Here is a 14393-nt window from a genome sequence, read left to right as displayed (position 1 = left end):
AAAATAAAATTCAATGGGAACCAAGATTCCCTTTATCTTAATTTTGAAGGAAATAAAAATATGAGTCATTAGTATATGTTAAAAGAAACTTTACCCCCAAAAGAAACCTTCTTTTCACTAATTAATTAACTAAAATGCAAGCAAAGTTCATATTTTAAGCTTTAAAGAAAAACTACTTGATGGTTTTTGAAGTTGCAAAAAAGCTTTCAACTTGAAAGGAATTTTGGGATATTTGTTTTGTGCTTTCAAGGAGCAGTGATAGTAGCATCCATCCCTCGGATTCTCATATCTCTTCCCCCTTTTTTATTTTTTTATATTTTATAAGATATATAATGACCATACAAATATTGCAAGTTGATGAACTTTGGTTGTTTCTATCATCATAAAAGAGAAAACCCATTACGTACATGGGTGGATTGATACATGTATTTCCTAAATTAGATATTTTTTATAGGTATTATACTACACATTGGATGAAAGTTCGAGGTTAATTGTGATATTAATTCTCGAGAAAGTATAAGGGTTTATTTCAAAATTTTATCCTTCTACTTTACAAAAAATAAAAGAGTTAGTCACTTTACTTTTAATTTTGGTACTAAAAAATGAGAAATTAGTCCAATTATATAAATTTGGTAAACCACTGATCTAGAATTAAGCAATTCGATCATTTATGTAAAAAGAAATAGTAAAACCAACAATTTAACAATTTATATTCAACAAATTTATAAAACCAGTTATTCAAGTTGGGTTTAATTTCTTAATTTTCATAAAAAGAAAAGAAAAGGGCTAATTCTCAAATTTTGAAATTTAAAATTAGCCTAAACTTAAAAATCTCAAAATATAAAACATATATGGAATGGTCAAGAAACTCTTCAGTTATGCTTATGGGTCACTTAAATACTATTGTTTATATTTATAGCCGGCTTAAAATAAAATATAGAGAAGATAGATTGAAAGAGATGTTGTGGCCGGCTTTCAATTAAAAAATGGAGAAGATATGACTTCCCCAAACCCTAAAACCAATTTAATTAAATTAATCTATTATCCTTCATCAGTAATTCATTTTCAGAAATTAAAAAAACTTAAAAATTATCGCATGCTTCACGAACCCCCTCCCTTGAATTTCAATAAATAAAACTTAATTTCATTTGACTCTCTCCCAAATCCTAGAATTTATTTATCTCCATTAATTATCTAAAACTTTGACTTTCCTTCACTTCCTATAAATCAAATTACCAAAACTATAAAACAACAAATACACATACAATTCTGAAATATATTTGAACCAAGATTCTCTCAATTTTGTCGATGAATTATGATAAGAGGGTAAAGTTCGAACAACGCCTACTAAGATAAACTTAAATGTAGACATTAACAATTTTCTAATAACTCGTTCATCAAATTCATCTTCTTTCTAGCACCACACTCGAGCTCTTAATAGAATCAACTTTTATTGTAAATAATACCAAATACATTTCCAACATTAAACTTAAGAATTATCTCATGCTTCACCAAACCACTCCTTAAACAATGGCGTTGAATTTCAATAACAAAAAATAATATTTGACTAAAATAAAATTAATTATTAATGCAGCAGTGGGTTTCATGAATCTTGTTGCTTGCTTTCACTTATTCCTATCAGTGCACAGTGTACTCTTTTAGTATTAGTTCAAATGTTGCACTCATTTTAATTAAATCCTTTTTCTTTCTACAACTATATAAAACTCATTGACTTCTAACTCTAACCCATGCTTGTGTTGAAATTTAGCTTCAACCTTAAATAATTAATATATATATTAAAAATCGTTGACTTATAACTCTAACCCATGCTTGTGTTGAAATATTAAATAATTATAAGGTTACATTTATACATGGTCACTTTTTATTTTTTCTACTAAACCCTAAAAGAATGTGTCAACTTTTAAATCTATTATGTGAAATAACTACAACATTATTACAGCAATTTGAATGTTAATATTTTCTTCTTCTTTTGCAACAAAAGATATTGTAAAATTATTTGTGCAATATAAGTGTATAAAATTATAACAAATACCTCTTGTGACATCATAATTTGCAACAATTTAAAGCGTTACATTAGATTTTTATCATCAATTATCCCTTTTCTTTTTACGATTAATTTTAATTTTGCCAACCATACTAAATCATTAACAGGTTGACTTCCTTCTCTCAACAATTTTTATACTAATATATTTAATAATTTAAGTTTAAGAGTATAAAAATTCTTTAAATTAGTCTTTTTTCATTTAATTTGATACTTGAACTTTTAAAATGTAAAAAAATCAATTTTTTCAAAATAAAGCAATTAAGTCCATTCTTTTCACTCAATTGAGTACTTAAATTATCAAAATGCATGAAAAAGTCCAATGACAGATCTAGAGGACTGGCAAGGCCCCAGCCCCCCTTAAAATGAAAAATTTTCCTTTTAAGTCTTTTGTAATTTATAAAATTTTAAATTGGTAATGATAAAATTACACTTTACCCCCCCAAAATGATAAAATTTTGATTTAATCCTCTAAAAACTATTAGGATATAGGCTATTAAAACGGTAAAATTACATTTTACTATTATAAAAATATATAATTTAATTTCGGCCCCCCTCAAAAAAATTACTAACTTCGCCACTACCCCCTAAATCATATTTCTGGATCTGCCACTGAAAAAGACCCTTTAGCCGTTAACTTTAACGGTGGTTGACCGTTAAAGTTTACCGCCCATAATTTTTTCAATTACTAACCAGGGCGTGACATGTGGTAAAAAATTGACAAAAAGTAAAAATCAATAAAATTTATTAAAATTTTATTAAATTTATAAAAATTGTAAAAATTATTAAAATGTAAAATTTTATAAAAATCATAAAAAAATATATAATATATATAGAAAAAAATTATAAAATTTTATAAAGTCATAAGAAAATTGTAAAAAATGTAAAGAAATATAAATTTATAAAAAAATTATAAAAATTATCGTACCAAAAAAAGTATTTTATAATTTTTCTATATCTTTAACGGTCAACCGTTAAAGTTAACAGTCAACGGTCAAAAGGCCTTTTTCAGTCGCGAACCCAAAAATACGACTTGGGGGGCCAGGGGCAAAGTCAGAAATTTTTTTGGGGGGGTTAGAAATAAATTATATATTTTTATGATAGTAAAAATGTAATTTTTTTTCATTTTTATAGTCTATATCTTTTATAATTTTTAGAGGATTAAATCAAATTGTTATCATTTGGGGGGTGCAATTTTATCATTACTAATTTAAAATTTTATAAATTATAAATGGTATAAATAGAAAATTTTCTATTTTAAGGGGGGCCGGGTCCTTGCCAGTCCTCCTAAATCTGCCTTTAGCGTTTTTTTACGTATTTTGACAATTCAAGTAGCCAATTAAGAGTTTTAAAAAAAAAACTCTTTATTGCTTTTTTTTTTAATTTGAATGCTTTTATCTTTTCAGGTGTTTTTCTTGCATTTGAAGAATTTCTTTAATTTTTATATTTCAGAAACGTGAAAATGTAAAACAACATCTAGATGACCAAAGAGGATATTGATGATTCAATACGTTCTCATTAATTACGATAACAATTATAAAACTGAGTAATTAATATAAATTAAGTCACAGTTGACTTTAAAAAAAAAAAACCTCACAACTGCCTCAATTAAAAAACAGCAGAGAATATTTTAGTAACTTTTATAGGAGCAATATTTGAAGTTTTGTTTTTCATTTCAAATTAATTAACAAGCAAATTAAAATTTACACCACTCATTATGTGGGTAAAAAAATCTATTTATAATATATAGGTATTTTTGTTGTTTTTATTAAGGAAGTCATAGATAAAAATGAATTAGATGATAAAAAATTATTTTAAGAAATTACATGATCAAACTACATTACATAAATATCTATGTTACATTATATATTTAATCTGCTTCTTTTTTTCATTATAGTTTATATATAACCCTTCCCACCATATTCTACCCTACAAAAACACTACAAAGCTATTATTTGTTAATCCATCCAAAGATGTCTCAACTCAAGTCAATCTTTAAATTAAAATTTCACGTTTTTTTCTCTATATTAGGGATGGATAGGGATAGATCGTAGGATTTAAATCCTAATTTTAATGCCACACAAATTTTTAAGGTTGAGATCATTTTTTAATTAACAATTTTTATTTATTCTTTTAGAAAAATGCAAATAACAACAAGCTAATTGCATATTCTTCTGCCTTCTTTTATATATATATATATATATATATATTCTTTTCTCTTTCACTTCTTTTCATCCACAAATGCAAATTACTAATCAAAATGCTTGTTGAAAAACAAAAAAAGAATGTGAAAGTATTAAAACAATTACACTTGCTCCAAACTCCAAACTTATTATTCAAACTTAAGCTGAGATCACAAAATTTTCCTCCTCAATTAATTAAATTGAATTAAATATTAACCCTTTTTTTTTTAGACCCCCAATTTCGAGCCTTATTTAAGCCCCTCTTTCCCCCTCTCCTCGTCTCCAAACTATGCCCAGAAACAGCTTAGCTTCATAGCACTTGTAAATTTATTATTTTTTATTTATTTCTTCTTTTGGCGAAATTCCTATTTGCAACAAAGATGATAGCTTGCTTGGGTCGAATAGTACACGACAGCGACGCCGAGTCGAAGCTGGACGACGACGTTTCCACCATATTCAACTCTCTCAATTTACAAGGCAGCATCGAAAACGGCGACGTTTCCGGCATAGCCAGTAAAGATTTCGGCGGTCTTTATTCGTTTAAGCCCTTGTATCTAATTAGACCATCGGGAGCCGAGGATATATCTCGGATCGTTAAGGCCGCCGCCGGGACTCCCCACCTGACGGTTGCGGCTAGGGGTAACGGCCACTCAATCAACGGTCAGGCGATGGCCGACGGTGGTTACGTGATAGACATGCGTTCCACTGGGGAAAACCATTTCAAGCTCTTGACCGTCAATGGCTCCCCTTGCATCGACGTCTCCGGCGGGGCATTATGGGAAGACGTCTTGAGACGGTGCGTTTCGAGGTTCGGGTTGGCTCCCAGGTCGTGGACCGATTACTTGAGCTTGACCGTTGGTGGAACCTTGTCTAACGCCGGCGTTAGTGGACAAGCCTTCCGTTATGGTCCCCAAACGTCGAACGTAACGGAACTGGAAGTCGTAACGGGGAAAGGAGATATAACGGTTTGCTCCGAAACCCAAAACCCGGAACTCTTTTTCGGAGCCCTCGGTGGACTCGGTCAGTTCGGTATTATTACCCGAGCAAGGGTTAAGCTTCAGCCAGCTCCGGACATGGTGAGTATAGTTTTAGGTCAACTTTCGGTTTTGATCCCTTTACTATGTTTAAATTGAAATTTAATCCTATACTTGCAATTTTTATAATTTGGTCATCTAATTTTTTTTATAATATTATTGTTTAGTTCAACATGTTAACACCAATAACGACTTTGATTAAAATGCTAAACCTGATTTTTCGAGGTCACCATTACTGTAAGTAATTACATTATGAAAGTAGAAGATCTAATAATGTTAAGGTAAAGCACAAGGAGTAAAACCCTAATTTAAGTATAGTAAAGGGATGAAAACATTTATTTAACCATGTTTTACCAAAAACAAATATATAGTGCATGATCGGCACGTTAACGTCACGTAATTTCGGTCTTTTTAAGGAGGTTTTTTTTTTATTGTTATTTGTGTGATTAGGTAAGATGGATAAGGGTGGTGTACGCCGAGTTTGAGGAATTCACTCGGGATGCTGAGCTTCTGGTGAGTCAGAAAGAAGACGAGTCGTTCGATTACGTGGAAGGGTTCGTATTCTGCAACAACGACGATCCAGTCAATGGCTGGCCCTCCGTACAGTTGAACCCGGACCAAGAGTTCAACCCGGCTCACCTCCCTCAAACCGCCGGCCCAGTCCTCTACTGCCTTGAACTGGGTTTTCATTACCGCAACAGTGACCAGCCTTCAACTGTGGATATGGTAACTTTTTTTTTTTTAACTTTTGACTTAACAGTCAATAATCGCCTGCGTCGCATATTAAGATAATAACATAGAACCTTGATTGGTAACCGTGGATGAGTGAATGATAATAAGTCAAAATAAGCATATGTTGTGTTTTTGATGACTGAGTGTTGACCTACGTTGTAGCTTGGTGGGGTCCTAATAAATCTGTTGACCAAAAACAAAAATTAAGTGAGGTCCTTTCATCAATCGTGTCCCCGCCGGACAGTGAAAAAATAAAGTCAAAGAAAACTCAGAGGTGTCTTCCACGTGTACAACCTTCAGCGACGGAGGACGGGGCTCATTATCCTCCTCCATCATTTAGAAAAAAGGAATTAAAAAATATTAATAATTGTAGTTTTTCACAAATTTTTAAAATTAAATGAGGATACTAATAATGTGAGAATTATTGTATGTAGTTTTATAGATGAAACTGACCATACAGTTTAATGTATCTTTCATTGGATTTTCTGACAAGAAGATTAATTTTTTGAAAGTACCCATTCTGTTGGTGTTTAATTACGAGAATGGCACTGTGGTGTTCCTTCTCTCGGATTTTCCTGGTTCGGGTCACTTTCGTGAAATCAGGAATTTGTCAGGGCTAAATTAGTAACGTTACGGCTAGCTGGCTGACGTTTTTGGTCCCCCTCACCCTCACCCTCACCCACACAGTTCCACAAAGGGACAAAAATAACCCCATCATCTTCTGGAATCTGCAATTCACGAATGGCAATAATTTTTTCATTTTGCAAAATGACGTGATTGTCCTGGACTGCCACTTTGCAGGCTGTAAGCAGACTTGTTAGAGGGCTAGGATTCGTGGATGGGTTGATATCCCAGGTGGACGTCAGCTACATGGGATTCTTATTGCGTGTGAAACGAGCGGAGCAAGACGCGAAAGCCAACGGCGTTTGGGACAATCCTCACCCTTGGCTCAACCTCTTCGTGTCCAAATCAGACATCGTTGATTTCGATCGGACGGTGTTTAAAAAGATGGTGAAAAATGGAATCGGTGGGCCCATGTTAATCTACCCTCTTTTGCGAAGCAAGTGAGTATTGCCCTCCCCCTTTCCCAATTATTTATTATTGTGGACCCCCCCTTCCATTATATGTCAAAAAACCTGCATGTCTGTCACGTGAGAGATGACGAGGTTTCATCACAAAGCTTGGAATCTTGAAACGTGTCATAAGGTGGGACCGTGAGGACCAAATTTCACTTTTGTTTTTTTAGGTTTAATTATAGCTTTGTCTTTCTACTATGCTCAAATTTAAATTTTAGTCCTTATAATTTAATTCCACATAACATGATTTTAGTCCTAATAATTATTTGATTAAAATTATTGACATGTATTTAGAAAAAGAAAAACATCCCTTCGAATACCAAAAAAGAAATCATATCAACATGATGAGTCAAGAGGGAAAATTCAAGTTAATATGTTAACTAAAATAATTAATGATATTAATTATTTAAATTAATTAATGATAAAGTTATATTATATTAAAATATAAGGATTAAATTTAACTTCTTTTATGAACAACAATGAATCAAACCTCAGATCACCTGGCCGGGTTTTTCCATCTGCTCGGAGGATGCTTTTGCTTAAACAAATTAAATCAGGTGGCTGGGATACGTTGTTTTTTTTTAGAGTCAACCACACGGGGTGAGCTCAACCGTAGTGGACCATAACCGTAGTCGATGGAGGATTTGTGATTACAGTGTACGTCATGTTGGGTGTTTTGGTTAAACGTATATATACAAGTAAAGTATAAAAGACAAAGATTTGTGGTGGGTCCCACTCACATAGGATTAAAAGAATTTTGAATAGGAAAAACATATTATGTTTTTCACCGTCTGAAAATTGTGTTAAAATTCAGACTACTACTAATAATAATGTTGGGGAGGACATATCGGTCATTAAGCGTAACTCTTTTTATGGAAAGTGAGATTTTCCAAGTGAGGTAACTTTCAATTTCCGGCCCATCAGTCTTCGCCGTTTCAGAAACAGACAAACAAAAATTATTCGCCCAACCAAGCTTTACAATGACACCCATTATTTGTCTGTGTTCCACCATTTTCTTATTTTCTCTGACGAAATTACCCCTTCCGTGACCTTGGCCTTGCATTTTGCCTAACTAAAATTTCGTTATGGCCTCTCAAAACTTTCCCAGAAAAAGGAATTTTTTCTTTAAATGAAAGGGGGGAAAATGGGAATTATTTTGTTTTTCCTCAAATTTATATATAGGATAAGATTGTGACCTATGAAAGGCACCCATGTCTTTTTTTGTTTTAGCTAAAATCTATGTTTTAAAATGGACATAAAAAATGAGCATATATGGAGAGTCATTCATTGGTTCTTTTTATATCTTTGTTTTCTAATGCATGAATGGGTTGGGTTTTATTTTTTTATTTTTTCAGATGGGATAGTCGGACATCGGTGGCGTTGCCAGAAGGGGAGATCTTTTACATCGTGGCGTTGCTCCGGTTTGTTCCGAAGGGGCCGTCGGTGGAGAAGAAGGTAGCGGAGAATCGTGAGATAGTGAAATGGTGCATCAAAGAGGGATTGGATTTCAAGCTATACCTCCCTCACTACCGTGCCAAAGAGGATTGGAAACGACATTTTGGGAATCAATGGACGAGACTTGAGAAGAGGAAGGCCAATTTTGATCCTATGGCCATCCTTGCACCTGGACAAAGAATTTTTAAAAGGACTAATCAATAATAATAATTTAGTAGGCAATTGTAATTTGTTGTTAACTTCGCATATATACATATATATATATGAAATATATCATCTATTAATTGTTGAGTCATCTCCATTTGTATTTGCTTGACAATCAATGTTGGATTATCAATGTAAAGGAAAAAATTTCTAATTATGAATTTTATCCTTTTATTTTACAAAAATTTAAAAATTAATCTCTATATTTTAATTTATTAAAATTCAATCTTTGTATTTTATAAATACAAATTTGAAAAATTAGTTTAAGTGGATAACACTGAAATTTTAAGTTAAATTGTTGATTTGGAATTTGATAGTTGAACCATTCATATATATGAAATGAGCACAAAATAGCACTCTACCAATTTATCTGCAGCAAATTATTAAAATTCAATGGTTTAAGTTAATATAGTTACCAACAACTTGACTATATTGTTAATTTTTGTAAGGTATAACGATTTTTGCCCTCTAATTTTATAAAAAGTTATTTTAGTCTTTCATTTAATTTTTCATTTTTTAGTCCTTTAACTTACATTTTGTCAAATCACTCAAAAATAGATAGAAAATTTAACATTTATTAACTTTCTTGACAAGGCATACACGTGGATTTCACATAGATAACACGTTAGCATTTAATTAAAATTTTAAGATTTAAAAATATTAAAATATATATTTATAAGTTTTAATAAATTTTAACTATCTTAAAAGAATAGTTTTATTTTTAATTTAAAAAATAATTAAATCGTGTGTCATCCACTTGCATGCAACGTTAACAAAGTTAAAAACATTAGGTTTTTCATTTAATTTAAGGGCTAAGAAAATGAAAAATAAATAGAGAACTAAAATAAATTTTTTAAATTAGGAAGGTGGGAATGCTTTTTGTAAAATAAAATGATGGGATCGTGAGAAAATAAATTAAAGGGATTAATTTTAGTTATCCTAAAATAAAAGGAAGAAATTCTAAATTGAAAAAAAGTTTTGATCATTGTCATTATTCCTGGAAAGAAAGATAAAGGCGAGGAAGTTGAAAATTGATTTGATTAGCAAGCTCCTAAAATTGAAAGCATGGACATGATCAAAGTTAAGTTGGAATAGTGAAAATGGAAGGAATAATTATGAAAAATACCTTAATTTATTTAAAAAAGCACTAAGCCCATTATTAGCTTCTAGACCAAATTTTGGTTCATGTCATTGTCAACGGGCCTTTTAGCCAACCAATATAGACCGTTCAATTTCATGTCATATCCAAAGATAAATAAACAGACTCAAGTGGGATTGATGTTTCAGTTCCAGATAATTTGACTTCAACTTGCACCCAAAAAATAAAGGGGGTCAAATCCTTTTCAAGAACACAAGCTAAACAAAGCATAAGATGTGAAAAAACAAATGATAAACTTGGGAATTAGTTAGGTATCTGATTCTCTTTTTGAAACAAGACTCAATATCAATATTACCATACCCTTTCTTTTTGCCCTCTTTTGATTTCGGATATTTATTTTAGACTTTTGACTAAATTTAGAGTAAAATCAGGTTTTACTTAAAGCTAAAAAATTTATATTGAAGTCGAAAATAAAAATAAAAACATTACCATTTAGTTAACTATAAACTGCTAGAAAACCAAACCCTTAATAAAACACATAGGTTTTCTTGTTGTTTGAGTTTAACCTTACCTGCGGGGGATTGTTTGAAAGTGGGTGCAATTCAAAACTACTTTGTTTTCTTTCTTCCCTTCCCCTTTTACTTTTTTTATGAAAAGCAGAGAAATTAAAATGCTAAAATGGGAGGGGACCCAGAGCAGCTTTAGAGTTCAATTATAAGATGATGATTTCTTGTAAGATGGAGCAACCAATGGGTGAAGGTTTTCCTCGTTTAAATCCCATGCAGAGCATCCTATACGTTCTTTGGGAATCTTGTCATGCATGGACGGATTCTACCTTCCTTTTTCCTGCGGATTTTACAACTCTTTAATACATGCTCATTTTTACCCTCTACTTACAACCTGTATTGCGAGCCTACTTAAAGCTATAATTCACTAAACAACACCTACTGCTTAACAATTAAGTTCATATGACCCGGCTCTTAACTTAGCACACTAGTGTTGATTTCAAAAACTCACGTCATGGGTAGCAATCAGTGTAAGGTGATAGTGATTTGTTCAATTATAAATGTATTAAAAAAACAATTAAATTCATAGGTGAAAAAAGTTAATAGCCATAGTATTACAGAAGACCAAAGAGATTAGCTCCACATTAGCTAATTTAGTTGTCATCATAGCTTCCTGAAGGTTGAAGATTTGCTTCGTGTAATGTTTGTCCAGTTTAATTTTGTTTAAGGTTGGGAGGGTGTATAAGTGGTTTAGGAAATATACAAAAAAACACAAAGAGATTAATTTTGACAATTTATTTTTAGGAACAACTAAATTTCAAATATTTTAATTGAGTCTTTAAAGTATTTACTTTCATATCAGCCTATTTGTAACTTTGGGTATTGAATGTTATCTCGGATTTGACTTGGAATATATTTAAAACATTCTAATTGAGTCCCCAAAGCATTTCATATCATATTGATCAAATCCTTTCATCGGTTTAATCATAACCTTAGACGTTAAATGTTAGCCTGGATTTGGCTTGAAACATATTTAAGATCAAATTTTAAACACAACTGTACTCATCGAATGGGCTCCTTGGATTTAACGTGTTTAAAAAAATATTCCTCCTAAATTTTATTGATATTGCTTTTTTTTAACACATTAGATCCAGACTGTTCATACATTAGCTATACATGTGTTTTACATATGCTATAGATTAGATTCGAGTTGAGTCAAGAATTTTGACCGAATTTAGAGTTAACTCTTATTTTATAATAGGTTAAAATATGTTATAAGTCCCTATACTTATAAAAAAATTAGAATTTAGCCCATGTACTTCTATTTCATGAATTTAGTCTCTCTACTTTTCAAATTTCAAATTCAAGTCTAACTGTTAACATTGTTAAATTGTGTTGTTAAATTTGCTGCTATAACATTTTTAAATAAAAAACTCTCACTTAATAACCATGTAATTAAAAAAACGACTTTATAATTAGCTTAAATTTAACCATTACAAGATTATATGATGAAAGGATTTAGGGGAATGATGCATAAAAGGCACATTCACCCATTTAGTGTTTTAGGTTGTCCTTCAATGCTGTAAATCAAGTAGAAACCAAGCAAAATAAATGTGGTTAATCAAAATGAAGAAAAATACAATCAAGTAGGGTTTGAAAGATTTTATACTATATTTTAGTTAAACAAATCAAGTAAGACTTTATTCATACTGGAAGATTAAATTGAAGTAGTTGTAGAAAAAGCTAATCTTGATTTTTGTGGGGTAAAAAAACAGATTCGGAACCATGACAGTATTGTGTCTTGTCAAAATAGTTTTCGAGATGATTTCTATTGGAATATGTAGCATCAATGTTGATTCTCTATGGACACGTGCATGGGATGCTTTGTGACATGTAAATTGGTTTACTTTATGAAGAAAGAATAATATCCCCACGCTAGATTTCTCCAGGACGACAAAAACAAATTATCTTTCTAGATTACGATTCCAAGGATGATTTTCATTTGATTTAAAGAGACAATTGAAGTGATTATGTTTAAAATACTTAAACCCAAACATGAAATAAACCCGAATAAGTATTTAAATGTTGTTTCAAAAAAAAACAATTAAATCTAAATAGGGCATATCTCAAGGATTTGTAATTTGATTTATTTTTATATAAATTATAAATTTACCATTTGACACATTAATCAAAGACGCTTCCCTTATACTTAAAATCATAAAACAATGGAACTCTTTCAAAAAGGAAATTAAGATTTTGGCTAAAAGGTCTTTCGGATTTTGTAGTATTCCCCTTGGATTGATTATAGATTCTTCTTTTTATGAGTTGAATCTAAACCCAAAATTAGGGTATGGATAATCGATTTTCAACATATATTATTATTGTGGTATGAAAAGCCATGACAAGTCAAAAGTTGGAGTATAGCCTGCCTTTCTGCATATCTACAAAAGGGTTTTACTTAGTGAACTTTACAGTTGTAGCCGTGAATTTGATTCTTTTATATACATATGTACAAGGGTAAGTGCCTACGAATTTATCCAAATAAAATTTTGTTTTAAAAGGGTATGAACTGTATTTTATAATTAAAAGGACTAAAATTAGTATTATTTCATTTAATCAAAGAGGCCGGGCCCCACTTAGTCCTTACCCTGCTACATCCTTAGAAGAAAAAAAATCCATGTCATTATATTAATACAAAAAAATGATGGTAGAGCATGGTCCACTTCGTTCTCTACAACTGTGTTGAGTGAAGATGATGCCAAATTTTATTGAATTTAGAGTAATTGAGCCAAAAAAGGAAAAGGTTGTGTTAGAAGAAAAGTAATGACTTATAGATGTCGTCCTTGGTGTGGGCTAAGAAGATGACAGGAATTAGGCGATCCAGCTTACAGAAAGCTACGCATTCATAAGCAATAAGCGACAAAAGGAATTTAATCAAGAATAAGTCATAAAAGATAGTCTTACCTGTTTTCATCCATTTTTTGACCCCTAGATGCTCTTTTTCACTTCACTTTTATGCTAAGTGTTCAGTTTTGGAGGATGTAATGTAAAATTATATCTAATAATAGGATTATTAGAATGAAAAATTACTTTGTTTAATTTATTTGGTTGTAATGTAAAATTTTATTATTTAATTGATAGAACTAAAAAATCATTTAAAATCACTTTTTATTTAATTATCATTAATTTTTTTTCATTATTAACTGCACAAATATTAAAGCTTATGATATGTTGGATAACTTGAGTGGAGACAATAGAACCGAAGACTTATATGGAAATAAACAGTAGGCTTTGAGGCGCAAATGACGCTTTTCAAAGAGAACTATTTGCCCCCACACAAAGTTGCTAGAGAATTAAGACAAAGGTACTCCCGGGATACAACGAAGTTTTGAATTTCCTTTGATTAGCAAAATCGAGGAATTCCCTAACTCTTACTCTAGTTTCTGAAAATAGGATTGATTGTAATTGTGATTTGTGAGCACCATAGAATAGGAGTGATCATGGGTTGGGATACTCGGCCCAGCCCGACGGCCCGCCCAAAAAATGAGAGGGTTCGGGTAAAAATATAGGTCCGAAATATGGGTTTGGACAAAAAAAGAGGCCCGTTTAGAAAACGGGTCAGGCCCGAATGTATATTAAATATATATATTTTTATTTTTAATCAAATATACTTTTTAATCAAATATATATATTAAATATATACTTTTTTGGTGTTGTAAAATTTAATATGGGCCAGGCCAGGCTCAGGCTTAGTAATTTTTTTTCGAGCCGGGCTTGGACAAATTTTTAGGCCCATATTTCAGGCCGAGCCGGGCTCGGGCCTAGAAAACGGGCCTAAAATTTTGTCTGGGCTCGGCCATGATCACCTCTACCGTAGACCATCTATTTATATGCATTCAAAGGATACTATTTTGAAGAATCACAACCCTTCGTGTTGAACATACTTCTTAGAAGAAATATGTCCCATGAAAATGTATCCATTGAATGATAATTTATCACTTTCTAAATGTATTTATTGAATTATAATTATTACTTTCCAAAA

General features: G+C 31.4%; 1 protein-coding gene across 1 annotated transcript; it reads left to right on the top strand.

The window, feature by feature from the left end:
* Window positions 1-4498: 4498 nt before the first annotated feature.
* On the top strand, window positions 4499-8837 carry LOC105773753 (cytokinin dehydrogenase 7). The gene is made up of 4 exons (XM_012595849.2): window positions 4499-5321; window positions 5730-6005; window positions 6813-7075; window positions 8443-8837. Exons 1-4 carry the CDS (start codon window positions 4626-4628, stop codon window positions 8744-8746), a joined length of 1539 nt encoding a protein of 512 aa, XP_012451303.1. The 5' UTR covers window positions 4499-4625; the 3' UTR covers window positions 8747-8837.
* Window positions 8838-14393: the final 5556 nt, after the last annotated feature.

This window comes from Gossypium raimondii, chromosome 6, assembly GCF_025698545.1.
Source record: "Gossypium raimondii isolate GPD5lz chromosome 6, ASM2569854v1, whole genome shotgun sequence".
Lineage (NCBI taxonomy): Eukaryota > Viridiplantae > Streptophyta > Magnoliopsida > Malvales > Malvaceae > Gossypium > Gossypium raimondii.
Note: the sequence above shows the minus strand (reverse complement) of the source record. Positions and strands in the feature narration are given on the sequence as shown.

Bases quoted from the DNA above. Each gene is read 5' to 3' on its own strand.
- LOC105773753 (XM_012595849.2), top strand. From the start codon at position 4,626: ATGATAGCTTGCTTGGGTCGAATAGTACACGACAGCGACGCCGAGTCG. The intron at 5,322-5,729 runs GTGAGTATAGTT...TTGTGTGATTAG, and splicing joins TTCAGCCAGCTCCGGACATG to GTAAGATGGATAAGGGTGGT. The intron at 6,006-6,812 runs GTAACTTTTTTT...GCCACTTTGCAG, and splicing joins AGCCTTCAACTGTGGATATG to GCTGTAAGCAGACTTGTTAG.